Below are 14920 nucleotides of genomic sequence, written 5' to 3'. Positions count from 1 at the left end.
ATCTGAGATTTTGCTCTTCCTCCAATTACGAACGTGATGGGTTTTGTCACTGTGTGACAACATCTGCCATACAGAGACAAAACCAGGCGGCTGATCTGGAGACGGCCAAAAAAAGAGGGGAAAAAAACATTTGTTGATGCCAGAAATAATAGCAATAACAGCGTACATATGGAATTTGCATTGCGAGCCAGGCAGCCTGCTTAATTAAAAGGAAAGAGAGAGGCATGTTAACGCGTGGCTCAGTGAGCGCAAGGGAGCAGTGGCTCAGCTCCCTGCAGGAGTGTGCCCCGTACCTGGAGCTGCCCTGGGCCCTGGTGTCGCTCGGCACTGTACTTTGCAAGCATGTGTGTTTGTTTGTGCGTCTGCATGCCTCCCACCTAGCAACCCTGTTCTGTGTCTCCTCCCCAGGGGCAACCCTCCTGCCAGGGACCGAGCCCACAGTGGACACGGTGTCAGTGCAGCCCATCCCAGCCTACTGGTATTACGTTATTGCCGCCGGAGGTGCTGTTGTGGTGCTGGTCTCCGTCGCGCTGGCTCTTGTGCTCCACTACCACCGGTTCCGCTATGCGGCCAAGAAGAGCGATCACTCCATCACCTACAAAACCTCCCACTATGCCAACGGGGCCCCCGTGGCCGTGGAGCCCACTCTAACCATAAAACTAGAGCAAGACCCCAGCTCACGCTGCTGAGAGCCGAATGGGAACGAGAGAGCAAACAAAAACAAAACAGACAGACAGAAAATAAGACTTCTGATACGTTGCCTCAGTTTTGCACTTTTTTCCTTACCTAGCATACGTGTGAACTCTTAGACATCTCCGCCCCCTCTCTCCCCTCAGCCCTCCCCGAATCTTTTACAGACTTTAACTAATGCTGCATCTTGGATCACCTGAAGAGACACACCGCCCCTTCACTTCAGAAGTGAATACTCCTTTCTATTCCTTGTCAAGGACTGCTGGGGTGTCGGGTGGAGTTTTTGGTTTGGTTTGGTTGGCCAGGGAGTGTTTTTTGTTGGTAGGCTTGTTTGGTTTGTTCATTTTCTCTTCCCAGTGGGCAACTTGCAAGGGAACTTGATGGCGAGCCTGGAAGCATGTGTGCAGTCTGTGTGTGAGTGTGCATGGCAGCATGTGCGTGCCTGACTGACTGAATGTATATTTAGAAACAGCCCCTTTTAAAATTGCTTATTATTGCTTCTACTTGCACAGGGAATGCTTTTTTGTCTTTGTTTTGTTTTTGTTTTGGTTTTTTTTAAAATATTATTTGATTTTATTCACCCCTCCCCTCCCCCTTTCCTCCTCCCTTTGGAAGGTCTGGGGCACGTTTGCGGTTAAACCCAGATTTGTTTACTAGGGGAAGAGAGCAATGCTTTTTTGTTGCCTTATCTAGCTTTGGCTGGGTCTCTTGTTTGATAGCATTAATGTCTTGGGTGCAAAAAAAGACCAGGCTGGACAGTAGGAATGTCCACCTCAGATGGCTGAAAGAATCCAGAGAGGTTCATAGATGTCCAGACAGCGAGATCTCTCCATCTTATTCTTTCTACAGCCAACACAGTAACACAGCCATTGTTGGAAAGCGGGGAAGAGTGTCCTCTTCCCCATCCACAAGTGAATCTTTTTAAAGTTGCCTTATATCAGAGAAGCTCATAATGAATGTTTAGTTTGTATCTGTTAAAGCCAGCCTTAGGGCAACACATAGACTTCAGCAGGTCTAAGGTGGATGCTAAATACTATAGTTTCTTGAGAGTTGGAGGTTTTATTTTGTACGTATCATCACTCTGAGTACTGACAGTTTTGCTTTTACATGAGGAAGGGGGAGAAGGCTCCTCCTTGTCTTTCTGCTGGACACATTAAAAGGACAAGTACAATTCCACTTTCTGGGTTTCAGGTTTGCTTTTTCCTCTGCCCAGTTCATAGCTGCCGAATCATAAAAACTGCCAGTTGACATTCTAGAATGTCAGTTAGTTTTGTGTTTGCTATTGTTCAGCCTTGTAAAGCATCACTAGCATCTAGCAAGCAGAGCCCAGAGTGGCCTGGGGTTCTCGGCTATTGCTGCCATGTTAACCCTAGCAACCAGAGGGAGCCTCCGATTGCTGGACAGCCCAGCAAATTGTCGTGGAAATGCCTTATATAAATTAGTAAACAATGATGTGCAAAAGTGGTTTGGATCGTTAACTCTGATCCATTTGCCAGCAAAAAATGTACCTCCAGTGAACAAGTTTCTCCCTCTTGTTTGTGTTCATTTGTTGTGAGTGATCAGATTCCTTCCACCCTCCTAAAACTGCCAGTGCACCCGCCCTTCCTTGCCTGTGAATATTGCATAAAGCTGATGCAGTCATAGCCCCTTAATGTCCCAGCGCTCTGGGGCACCTTGGGGAAGATCTGTGGAAACAACAGTGTTTTTGCCCACAGCCTTGTCCTAGCTGTGGCTGAGTGCTGTGCCCAGGACATCCTGTCAGTGGGGACATGCAGCCCGTTTGACCCCTGGTGCCACCTCTGGGGTCGGCTTCAGCAGAAGCCCTCTGCTGGGCTCTAGAGCAGGGCAGCATGGGGCCTCTGGGGCCAGGTCCATCCCCATAAGCCCCATCTCCCCAGGCCAGAGCAGCCGAGCAGCTTCTCCCCATGGGCTTTAGCAAGCGTGCGTCAGTGTGTCAGAGAGGAGAATGTGGCACCCTGTCTTTAAAGCTCAAATCACCAAAGACAAACCAGGTCACTTCGAGGTTTTTACTCCCCATTCTTCCCACTCCTTGAGCCGTGACATCCCTAGCATTCCCCAGTTGCCTGTGTGTGAAAAATATCTTGTGGAAATTTGAAACTCTTTGAAGGTGTATTGTGTGGAATGTAATAAAATGATATTTTTATACAAATATCTGGGTTTTTTCTTCCTTCTTTTTTCTGTGCTAACAAAAGCTGCTAGTGAAGCAGTGATGCAGGTCATGTCTGTCTGTGCGTTGGGAGCTGAGCATAGCTCCCATTGCTGCAGTGTGCAGGCCCACGGCCTCCATCTCTGAGGATCAGGCCATCAGCATTGCCTGTAGATCCAATATGTTGGTCACAGTCCTTGGTGGGCTTTTGATGGTGCTGCCTTGGTGTTGGCTGTTCGCCGTGATACGCTGCGTCTTGATGGGCCCCAGAGACAGAGTAAGGGCATTGCAGGGTGTGGGGCTGAGTGTTGCCAGCCCACCAAGCCCTGCACTCAGCCTCTGACCCCACGAGCAGCGGGCAGGCCGTTACCAAACTAATGATGATGATTACAGTGCATTCCTCTTTCATAAAATCCTTTTGGGTCTCCGCATGTCAGGCTGTGCAGGAGCGGGCTGGCTGCCCACCCTCCAGCACAGTGCTCAGCCTCTGCTGAGCATGGCTCCTCATCTCGAGGAGCACCTTTTGCCCCTGCAGAGCAGACAGCAGCATCGCGTTTCATGTGAAATCTGTTTGCTGCCAGTTTGAGAGGTTATTCTTTCTCTCCTGCATGTATTTTCCTTGTCTCATACTCTACCCTGGCACTGAACTTAGCGTTGTGGTGAAACTTCCTGGCTTTGCTCAGAATTCAGGCCATCAGCAGAAAAATGATTCAGATGCGATCCCTCCCTTTGGCTGTTCAAACAGAAGCAAGCTGAGGACCCATGCCGGCTTTTTGTTGGTTTTTTTGGTCTCGAGGTGTTGGTTTTTTTGCTCTAATTGTACAGCAAAGCCCATGCACTTGTAATTTGCATTTCATACACTTCAGTGACTGTCCAAGCAAAATTCAAAACAAATATGCACATGCAAAAAAACAGGGAGGGAGAGTGTGGCTGCTGGCTTCCCAGCAAGGAGAGAAAAAATCTGTTAAGTAAACAGACGAAAAGGGAGGAATCATTCAGGGTTTAATTATTCCTTCTGTACACCACAGCCAGATTGACCGGGGAGCTGGGTGCTGCTCAGACTGCAGCACAGCGCAGGAAGAAAAGCAGCTAAAATTAGCCCGCTTTGTTTAGAAAAATACATGCAAGTTAATGCGGCTGGGGTACAGTTTCCTCAGGAGGCAGCTTTGGGTACACAGGGGTCTGGGCCTGGCACCCAGAGCTGCCCCCCAGTCTGCAAGATGAGGTGTGTTAGTTGTTGTGTGGGACGAGCTGAAAGCTGCAAGAACGCAGCCCGGTTTCATGTCACCAGCTGTCAGTGGGGTATTTGCTTTCCCCACCCTGCTTTGCCATCTCCTCTAAGCATGAGGTGCCTACAGGGCATCTCAGTGCCCCAAGATGAGGCGTTGGGGATAAGGTCCAGCATTTCCCGCACTGCAGAGGGATGTAGGGCCAGCGGAGAGGTTTCTTGTTTGCTTTCTTTAATGTTGATCTCTAGCCAAAGCACTCTTTCAATTTGGAATTTGGCAGAGAGTTTTGTAAACTCAAAACGTTCTGTGTTCCTGGAGGGGTGGGGTGAGAGAAGTGAGGCAGATTTTCAGCTGGAGGTGGAGCGGCTGGGATCCAAAGGGTGGGTTTCACCCAACCAGACACATGCTCCCCCTTAGCAGCATTGCTTGCCCAGCTTGCGGCAGCACCAAGACACGGCTGTGTCAAGGCAAGGCCCCAGTGGCTGCTTTGCTGTGTCAAAGCAAAGTGACGTGAGTTGGAACCATGCTGTGGCTGCAGAGAGAAAGGGGCTGGAAGTGAGCAGAGAAAGAAGAGTGAGGCTGAGGCTCAAGCCTCTGCCTGGGCTGGCAGCAGCGCTTTCTGGCCACATGGTGATAGGGAGAGCTCTGTCTGAGGATGCAGAAACCCTGCAGGAGGCAGTATTTGGTGCCTGGGGCTAAGTCAGGCAAAAATCAGTCAAGAAAAATGCAGCAAAAGAAGAAGAGATGGCGCAGGGTTTGGGGATCATGCATACAGCGTGTGTGTGGCACTGGAATGCTACAACCTTGCCCGGTGTACAGAGCTTCTTGGCCCTGCCAGACCCACACTGCTGCTGCCATGATAAGGGATGTGCGGGAAAGGGCCTTAATCTCTCCAAACACTGATTCTCTCCCACTCTCCCCGCATATGAATTTATGGCAGCATGGTACTTAAGATGCTCCTTGTCTTTGATTAGAATCTCATCTTCCTTTTTCAGGTCCCCTAAATTAACCTTTTAGCTGATGGTGTTCTCAGATCCAACAGATAGTGTCCTTTTCTCGTCATCTGGCCACTTCCATCAACATTGCTAACCATCAGCCTTTCAGCACAAAGGGCTGGGTGCTCAACCCTTTTCAGCTCCTGCCTTTTGCTGAGGAGAAACCCCTCCCTCCTCATGGCTACACTCTGGTACCCTTTGCAATCTCACCTACCTTTCTCCAGTGTATTTTTTTTTTCATTTTATTTGTCTCTTTACATTTAAAAGCAAAATAGATCATGCCTGGAAGTTGTCTTGTAGGAAGGGTGCTCTCCCCAGCATGGGGCAATATGTGCTTATCCCTTTCTGCCCTGTATCTTGCTGGGCTTTCCTAGGGACTGTGCTCCGGGGAATCAGCTTTCATGATCTGCTCCCCTTGTGACAATATGGCTGAGATTTGTCACAAAGGATCCTAATTAATGACAAATAGCAGGCTGTTTTCTTTGACAGGAAATCATCTCCAATAGGATTGGCACAGCCACCACCGGCTCCAATTCCCAGACAGCCCCCAGCCAGATCTGATTTTGTTAATGAGTCCAGAAACCCCAGCATGGCAAAAGACCGGTCGAGTTGTTCCAGGGCCAATGTAGTGCCCTGCATGACACAATTGCCTTCCAATAGCAGTATTACAGTGTGCCGAGCACAGGACGAAGCTCTGCCACCAGCCTGAGGAGAAGGGAGGAACGGTGAGGGGGAAGCTGTCTTTTAAGCAGAAATTGGAGTCATATTAGCAGAGGGAATTGAGAAAATTGCAGGGAGAGCAAATAGATTCAGGGCTGGCTTTTTTGTATAAGCATTCTCTTTTTTCAAGTTTTCCCAGTGCTCCTTTCTTTCAGGCTTGAAGAATCAGTGTTCTTTCGAAAGCGTTGATTAACTGATACTTTATTTTTTCTGGCCTTTCCCTCAACACTACCCTGGGAAATAAAAGAGCACCAAATTGCTAACGCATTCTCAGACAAAATGTAGGGGAGCTAGAATACAGAGGGGTAAAAGTTCTGCTCCCCTGTACATGGCTCCCCTGGCAGCCCATGGCCCCACTTCCACCTCTGTTCATTCACATAACCTGCAGTCCCACGGGCTGTGCGGGTGACAGCGGGACAGCAGAACGTCACAGCTTGTGCTCCGTCTGAGGACCAGAGAGCAGACGGCTTTGTGTGTGTTCTGCTTTGCAAGTTATTTTCCACATGTTCAGCTCTAAATGTTTGCAAGAGGCCCTCAGGCAGTTCTCCCAGCCCTGAGATGTTGCCATCTGGGGCTGTCAGCTCTGGAAGTGCTGAGAAACCATGTGAACTCGTTGCTAAAGCAAAGGCATACAGAGTGTCTTGTACACCTATGTTTCCTCAGTTACTTATCAGCAGCCTCGGGTTGCCTTAATTCCCTGACTCACATGATGTGCAGCTCAACATCAGGAGGGGCAAGTGCTGTGGTGTGTGTGTTCCTGTTGCCAGGTTATCTGGAAAATTCAAAGAAATTCCTTAATGTTTTGAGTGAGGTGGGTGCAAGACAACTCTGCAAGTACGGAAGCTCTCAGCTATCAGACTTACAGGGCAGGGAACTCTTGGGACGTGGGTTAAATAGTATGTGGCACAGTGGGTGTGGTGCGTGTTTTCCCCTCCAGCGTGCGATGCTGTCAAGTTGAATTGCAAACAGGATGACCACCAAGGTTCCTGACAACAAGGGGGATTTGGGCAGCACGGCTCTCAGCAGAGCTGCCCTGCTCTTGTTGAATCTTGCAGTATTGCTGGTAGGGGCTGCCCCACACCATTCTCTGTGGTAGCAGAAAATGGAGTTGATGATTCAGGAGGCCTTTTCCAGTCCTAAACCTCTGTGCAATACGTGCAAATAATCTTCTTCATGGTTTCAAATTATTTCATCACATATTGAGCTTTTAGGCACAAGTTATATTCATTGGTCTTTGTTGTTTTTAAATAACCTTGTAAAATTGTTCTTGCTGTTTCTGCGCAAAACATAAAATATCCTTGGTTTTCAACCACAACTATTTCAAGGATGTGCCTTGATTTTTGGCATTCCTGTTCCGCTGCTGAGCACCCTGAGTTATAGCCAGCTTTGAGAAATCTAAGCAGATCAAAATGAAGGGGTATTTTCTTTTGGAAAACGGAAAATGAAATGCTGTTACTATACATAGAGATAATGCTAAGAAGACTGCAACATCTACACACACAAAGAAAACAAAAAACAACCACCCTTCTGCTCAGATTAAATCCTGTGCATTTGGTTACTAGTGCTTAATCTGTGCTGAAGAGAAAGAAATGGCATCACTAAAAGGAATCTGAATCAGAGAGACGTTAACATAAATGCCTAGATATGGACACCCATTTCCCACACTCCCATTTCAAGCAGCTTTTGCATTAAAACATATTATGATGATATATGACTTCCTCAAATGGTTATGAAATTATCTGAAACCCAGAGAGAAACAGGCTCATTGGAGCTCTGAGTCCTGTAAGATGTATGGGGAAAGATGAAAAATAGAGTGGGCTAAATGGGTCTAACATTAGTGGCAAGTAATGATAGGCAGTACAATCCTATTCAAAGTTAAAAGGATAATACTCTTGAGCATGTTAACAGTGAATTAGAGCCATTGTGTAGACACCGACAACAATGCTTTAGCACTATTCAGATTATCTGGTTTCTTTGCTTTTCATTCTACTTTTTTCTTCTTAAAAGCTGGTCGTCTGGTGGTCGTGAAACATGATGTAGTGGGGAGATCCTTCTCTTTTGAGTGCAATGTGTGTTTGTTGAGTTTGGCCAACAGAGAAAGAGGAAGAACCTTGCAGTAGTTAAGCTGTTGTTTTCTTCAGTCACATAGTCCAGTGACTGTTGGCAAAAATGCCTCCAAAAGGCCTCTTTAAACAAAGTGCTTCCCATTTTGTTGTTCTAGTGAACTTCCCAAGAATGAAGGATGACTTCCCAATCCCTGAGCAAGACTTTGAAGACAGCGATGATACCGGTTGGTACCAAGATGCCACACAGTTTATCTGGGGGAGCTTGTCTTTCAGCATCAGCTGCTTACAATTGCTCACAAACCTCAGTTATAATGAGGCTTAGGAGCTAGAATATACTTGAGAGCATACACTGAAGTGGTGGCTTAGTGTCTGGACAAAGATATTAGTTTTCTTTTCTTGTTTTCCTTCTTCAGTAGCAAGCAACCTTGCAAAGTCAATATATTGTATTTGTGTTAGGACAAGTGGAACTGATCTTTCAAGCATTAATTGCTGCTTGTGTGGCATTTTGACTTGTAAATGGAGAAAATTAAGTCTGGGATCTGTGACAGGCTGTTGCCATAGTTCTGAATTCAGTGACTCTTGAAGGGCCAGAGTTTCAGTGGGTGTAAAATGCTAGCATGCCATTAACATAGCCAGAGATGTAGAAGGGAATTGGAGCGCTTAGCTTTCTTGGTAGTTAGGTGCTTCACAGTAGTAGACCTAGGTTAGAGAAACCTGCCTAAGATACATTCATAGGGAGGTCTTGCGAGGCCGTAACAACTCCAAGTGAGAAATGCTTCAAGGTGGAAAAAAGTAAGAGTGATTTCTGGATAATAAGTGCCCATTCCACTGCAGATTACTTTGGATCGGATAAGAACGACACCCTGTTCTCTACTAACTCTCCAGGGAACTCTAAACTGGACAAAGAAAAAAGCTGGCTCTACACCCTGGATCCCATCCTGGTGACCATCATAGCGATGAGCTCCCTCGGCGTCCTTCTTGGAGCCATCTGTGCTGGTCTGCTGCTCTACTGCACATGCTCATATGCAGGGCTGTCCTCACGGAGCTCCACCACGCTGGAGAACTACAATTTTGAGCTGTACGACGGTATCAAGCACAAGGTCAAGATGAATCACCAGAAGTGCTGCTCGGAGGCCTGATGGGTGCCCTGTGGGTCCACCCTTGGCGTTTTGCCCGGTGAGGTGGGCTGGTGGGGGGTTATTTTATTTGCTGTTTTCTGTGGGAACTGAATGCCATAAATGGGAATCGAGCGGCACGGGAGGAGTGAGGGGAGGTGCTGCTCCCACTGCCAGCTCCTGCTGGAGGCTCCACCGGGACCGAGTGGGCAGCCCAGTGAACTGGACTGTGCTGGGTGAGGGGCAGTAAGACCCTTGTTTGTTGGTTCATCTTCATTTTCTGCTGATGTGACGTGGCAAGGGAGGCTGGTTTACCTTTTGGTTGTGAGAAACTAATTGTTGATTGTTATTTTCCACTTCCTTTCTCTCATGAGTTTCTGGGAAGGCTGAGGGCTTTCTTCAGCCACCCTGTCTTTAGGAATGACACACGCACACAGAGACCCTATCCATTTTAGACCCTGTCCAGTTGTTATTTTGGCTGTAGGGATTTGTGCACTTCATACAGAACCCAGGAAGCTGTGGTTTCCAGTCCTGTACATGGAAGCCTGTTGTTACCTTTTGCTTTCCTTGTCCTGGCAGGGGGGAGAGAAGGGATGCTGGGCTTGGTGTCACTGGTAACAACAGCGCTTTTTAAGTAAGTCATTAAAAAATAAAATAGAAAGGGACCCTATGTGTAGAAGCACCTCTTTGAGAGAAGCTGAAGAGCCTTAAAGTGATTTGTGAATAAGAGCCATTTATTAAATCCAAATCTTGGATTGAAACAGCTGAGGCCTTCATCAGGAAGGCCTTTCTTTGAATTTCCCACCCCTCTTGATCCTACCCTATTTCTTTCCCCATCCCCTTTTTCTTTTTTTCTTTTTTTGCTGTAATGAAAAAATTGCAGCAAACAAAAGACAGTCTGTCAGTTCCCTGCACTTGGGCATTTGGAAGCCCCTTGTCCAGGGCCTGGATGCAAGGCATGGTGCTGAAAGCTCCCAGCCGAACCCAGGAGGGAGGACAAAGTGTGATGTAGGCCAGAGCTGTACCTGCTGCCCCAGGGAGCCTGTCTGCATGCCCTCTGTTCCCCAGGGCTGCGGGGCATGAGCTGGCACTGCCAGCACGTAGGGACCAAATTGCTGCCATCTTCTCATCCCTTTCAGAGCAGAGTGGCACCACTCCTGGTCAGTAGCAAAAACCTGAAGTTTTATTTCTGAGCTGTGTTTTGTCTTAGTTTAAACAAGTGCCTTAGAAGAAGTGTTTTTCCTCCATCTGATGATCAGTGCTGTATCAAACAAGTGAGGTCTTCATCCTTCCCCACAAAACACTTGTTCTGCATGCCTCACCGCTGGGCACAGCCCAGTTCAGGGAGCCCAGTCCTTCTGCTTTCAAGTGGTCTGGCTGCATTGTCACCTCCCACCCCACTGTGCCATGGGAGAGGAGTGATCGAAAAACAAGCTAAGGGAACAGGAAAGTTTGGATGCTGGGCCCCAAACCAATGCCTTCAGACCCAGTTTAGTACAGATAGATTGCCTGTGTTAGCTTGCACGTGCATAAGGGAGACATTTTTCTGCATGCTGGGTATGTGTGCTCAGGTGTTCTTCGGAAATACCTGAAATGTCCTGGTTTTACATTTTGCCTGGCATAATGTTTTGGGCTGGGAATGGATTTTCTTTCATTACCACACAGCACTGTAGGTGCAATGTGCTGCAAAGCTCAACTCACACAGCCCCTGCACACACATCCTGCAACAGACCAGGTGTTTGGCTAGACGAGCAGCATCTGGAGTGGAAGGGAACCTGGACAGTGCCACAGCTGCTCCTCACTGCAGTGGGAATAGGAACATTTGTCTCATGTTTCATGAAAAGCTCTGTCAAACAAGAAGTTTTTAGGGGAAAAGAAGACTTACCCACTGCTAGAAGCATGAGCGTGTTTCTGGTGCAGCAGATGCTAGCAGCTGTATCAGGCAGACATCCACGTTTCATACACGCACACACAGACATATGCGGTCCTTTATTTTTTTAATTCACGCTGTGTGCCCAACGGGAGCAGCAGAATCCTGTCTCAAATTCCCCTCTCCAGTCACCTTATTTCTTCTGGCTTTCTTCATGTACGAATTCCACAAAGGTGTTGCTTTGCTATACAGAAAGAACTTGGGCAGTAGGAGGAAATGTACCAGACCGTTTCAAAGCTGGACTGCTGCTGCTTGCTGGTTTTGTCCCCTTTGAATCACAGGACAGGGGAAGGATGAATGGAAAAGGACCATACAGTAGAAAAGTCAACTTAGGCAAACAATAGGTGAAAATATATAATTAAAAAGATATCGTTATGGTGTCTAGTAGGCGTACAGAGAGAGTTCGTATATACATATATTCAGAAATAGTGTGTTTGCACACGCACGTGGATTCTCTGTATGTATTGTGTATGTGACTTATTCCGTGGGACTCGTGTTGCTGTGTCTCTTACCTGGGGCAGGAGAGCACTGCTGGTCCTGGCGCTGCCTCGGCCCTGCTGACCCTGGCAGGCTGCACTGGGACCACAAGTGTGCACTTGCAGGGCAGGAGCAGGCTGATAATGCTGCAAAGCCGATACCTCACTTACCTCTGCTGGGTGCTTTACTGTTCTACTACAGAAAACTGTGTTTGATTGTAACTTCAACAGGGAAAAAATAAAAAGGTCGCCAGTGCATTCAACTCATTGCATCCTCTTCTGCAAATATATTTGGTTTGCTGATCACAATTCCCTTTGTGAAATTCAGAAAAGGGAAAAAAAAAAAAAGGAAATCAGTGTTAATGCCTTTGCTGAAATGGGCCGTAGCCTCCACACCTTTCTGAAGGCGAGGACGTGTTGCTAGCAGGCAGGCTGTAGTGCTGAGTGATTTCATTTCATGGGAAGGTGCCGGGGCTGAGCATGGGAATTAAACCATTAAGAAATTGTATGCAGGAATGGAACTTCTCCAAGGTTTGCAGTTCAAGGTATTTGACTGTTCACTGGCTGAGCCAGGACTTATGGACTTAAAGAGCTTTTACTGTGATTCTTCGGTGTAAAAAAAAAAAAAAGAAAAGAAAATGAAAAAGAAAAAAAAAAAAAAGAAAAAAAAAGAAAAATTCAAACTGTGTTTATATGATTTGTATAAAAACCTTTTAAAATTACTATTTAATAAACATTATGGTAGAGATTATGTTTCAGTGGCTTTTTGTTTATGGAAGAACAACAAGAAGAAGGCTGAACTGAGAGGTCTTTGGGCAGGCAGACACCTCTGGGACACAGCAGCACAGCTGGAGGTGTATGGCTCCAGGTGGCCTGTCACCTGCAGTGACGCAAGAGTCCCAGAGCTATTGCAGGCTGTGCGCACCTGCCTTCTCCCACTCCAACACAGCCTCTCCTTCCTGGCACAGAGGCTTTTGTTTCTGACAGATGCCACACATGCTGTGGCATGGGCTGCACACTGGACTGGGATGGCACAAAACAGGCAAGGCAGCTGATCCATCCCTGCCTCCTTCCTGCAGCCTCAGGGGCCTTCCAGCTCATGCACCCTGCAGAGGCTGGTGTTGGAGGCCACAGGCTGGCTGGAGGAGTGGCGGAACAGAACCTGCATCACAAGGTATGTGTCTTAACTACCAGCCCTGGTGGATGGGAACCAATCCCTCAAGCCCCAGAGACCTCCAGAACAAGTGAAATCTTGCTGCCTCTCCCCCTCCAGAAGCATGCTCGCTAAAGAGGCTCTTTAAGCAATGAAGGGCAGCTGGCAGCTGAGATGAAGATGGCCATATAGCTGCAGCCTTGACAGCTCTTCCCTCACCTAGAATAAAGCACCCGTGTTACGATCATTACCTGTGGGGTGGCTGTCAGGGAGCGGGATGCTGGCAGATAAGTGACTCAATCATGTCACAACCATCTTGTAAATCACTTTGGCTGGAGATGTGCCTTGTCTAGAGCAAGGAGCAGAGCAGCAGGTAACAGCTAGGCAACACAGCAGGCACACACCAGGACAGGAGCCAGGTAGCAGGAGTGCAGTATCCACCAAGCTACCCAGCAGAGGCCACAGCAAGAGCCAACAGGGTGGGGGTGAGGGACCAAAGGACATTTCCACTGTGCTGCAGCTCCAGCAGCTCCAGCCAGGGCCTGGGAGTGGCATAGGAGCAATCAGCAGCACAGCAGACTGAGAACAGCAGCATCACAATCCTCACCTTGCTCTGAGGGATCCAGCCACTCCTGAACATCCTCCAACTCTGACTGCAGTCTCACGCACATCCTCCTCATGGCTCTTCCCCTTCTCCTTCCAGCTACCCCTTTGCATTCTATTCTAATGGAAAGTCTTCTCAGATAGTGACTTACTCTCTGGACAGCTGGGGACTTGGCAGTGAGGGGGAGCCATGGGGCTACACTAATGAGTAGATGCGTAATTAATTAATTGGCAGCAGGTGCAAGCAACAAAGCTGTGAAGGGTCTGGAGCACAAGTCTTGGAGGAGTGGCTGAGGGAACTGGAATCATTCTATCTGGTGGAGGATCAGGAAGAAATTATTGCCATCTACATTTCCCTGAAAGGAGACTGTGGCAAGGTGAGGGTTGCTCCTGCGTAATTAGCAACAGGACTAGAAGGAACGGCTTTAAGTTGTGCCAGGGGAGGTTCAGGTTGGTTAATAGAAAAAATTTCTACTCCAAAAGAGTGGTCAGACATTGGAATGGACTGCCCAGGGAGGGGGTGGAGTCACCATTCCTGGAGGTGTTCAAGAACTGTGGAGAGATGATACTGAGGGACATGGTTTCGTGGGCAGTGTTGGTGATAGGCAAACAGTTGGAATAGATGTCTTGGAAGTCTTCTCCAATCTTGGTGATTCTGTGACTCTAAAGCAGAGCATCTCTTACCTGTCTGAAGAGTTTCCCTGCCACCCTGAAGCTGCCAGGTGCTGATGGGGCCTCAGCCCTCCTGAGAACCCAGGACTGGGGCTGGATCTCCCACACACAGCCTACAGCCTTCAGCATCATGTCCCTCCAGCAGCTCCCTGGACAGCAGGTCTATCACCACAGCCTGTACCTACCTCATCAGCAGCCTTGCCCTGGACTGGCTGAGGAGAAAGTGGTGGTACCCCATGCTGGTTGCAGTCAAGCAGTGTTCACTACCAGCACCCATCACATGCAGCAATGTGTTTAAGGCAGAAAGCTTGCCATGACTAAAGCAGTTTAATAGGAAAATAACTAATCCTTAATGTGTTGAGAGAGAATGACTCCTCTCTAGGCTCCCGCATCATAACTCAGCTGCACCACTCGTATCTGAGATGGAAAGAGTTGGATTAAACGCTCAGCCTGAGAGCCAAAAACCAAGGGAAAAAATATTGCCCTGCTGCCTTGTGCTGCTGTGGGGGGCGGAGGACAGCACAGCAAGCCAGCAGCAGCTTGGGGCTGTTTTCTGCATAAGGCTTTGCACATTTCCTTTGTTTGGTGTTTACAAACCAAAAGAAATGGCTCTGCCAACTCTCTCCACCATGCCCAGCAGTGCACAGCCCCTGGCAGGAGTGCTCAGAGGCGGCTACTGCAATCCCAGACCTTCAGGAGGCCATGGGGTGTTGGTGTCACTAAATCCATACAGCCATCCCTGTCAGTGGAGAGGTTTTGCTAATTTGGGGTGAGGAAAGTTTCTGGAAGCCAAAAGCCTCTCTGCCTTGGAGAGAAATCAGGGTGATTTAAGCAGTCCCCAGCTGACACATCAGAGGGAGAGCCATAAGCCACGGCTGCATTTATTACAGAAGGAAGTTGGGATCTGCAAAGCCAACCTCTTTGAGCGCTCTACGATAGCACTTTAATAAAAAGCACAACAAGTCCACAACAAATCACAGCTTTGAAGAAAAAAAAATATCAATTCCCGTCAAGTTTTGAAGAATGTCTGAGCTTGTGGAGAAGTGAATTCCTGCAACACTTCCCTCGCACTTTGCACAGAGCAAATCCGCAGCACGGCTGGGC

The 14920-nt window shown here is 48.0% G+C and overlaps 1 protein-coding gene across 6 annotated transcripts in view; it reads left to right on the top strand.

Annotated features, from left to right (window-relative positions):
• The window catches only part of NRP2 (neuropilin 2), an 80551-nt gene extending 68412 nt beyond the window's left edge, over positions 1–12139 (top strand). For 2 of the 6 annotated variants that reach the window (XM_015868262.3, XM_015868260.3), the window contains exons 16-17: positions 8023–8091; positions 8753–12139. In XM_015868262.3, the coding sequence (XP_015723748.2) occupies positions 8023–8091; positions 8753–9006 (323 nt within the window). In that variant the 3' untranslated portion in view covers positions 9007–12139. Of the gene's footprint in view, positions 1–408; positions 2861–8022; positions 8092–8701 lie in introns of those variants that run through there. The other 4 variants (XM_015868259.3, XM_015868258.3, XM_015868264.3 and 1 more) reach the window with 2 other exon arrangements.
• Positions 12140–14920: the final 2781 nt, after the last annotated feature.

The sequence above is a fragment of the Coturnix japonica genome, chromosome 7 (genome assembly GCF_054131305.1).
Source record: "Coturnix japonica strain WE chromosome 7, WE-NBRP24, whole genome shotgun sequence".
NCBI lineage: Eukaryota > Metazoa > Chordata > Aves > Galliformes > Phasianidae > Coturnix > Coturnix japonica.
Note: the sequence above shows the minus strand (reverse complement) of the source record. Positions and strands in the feature narration are given on the sequence as shown.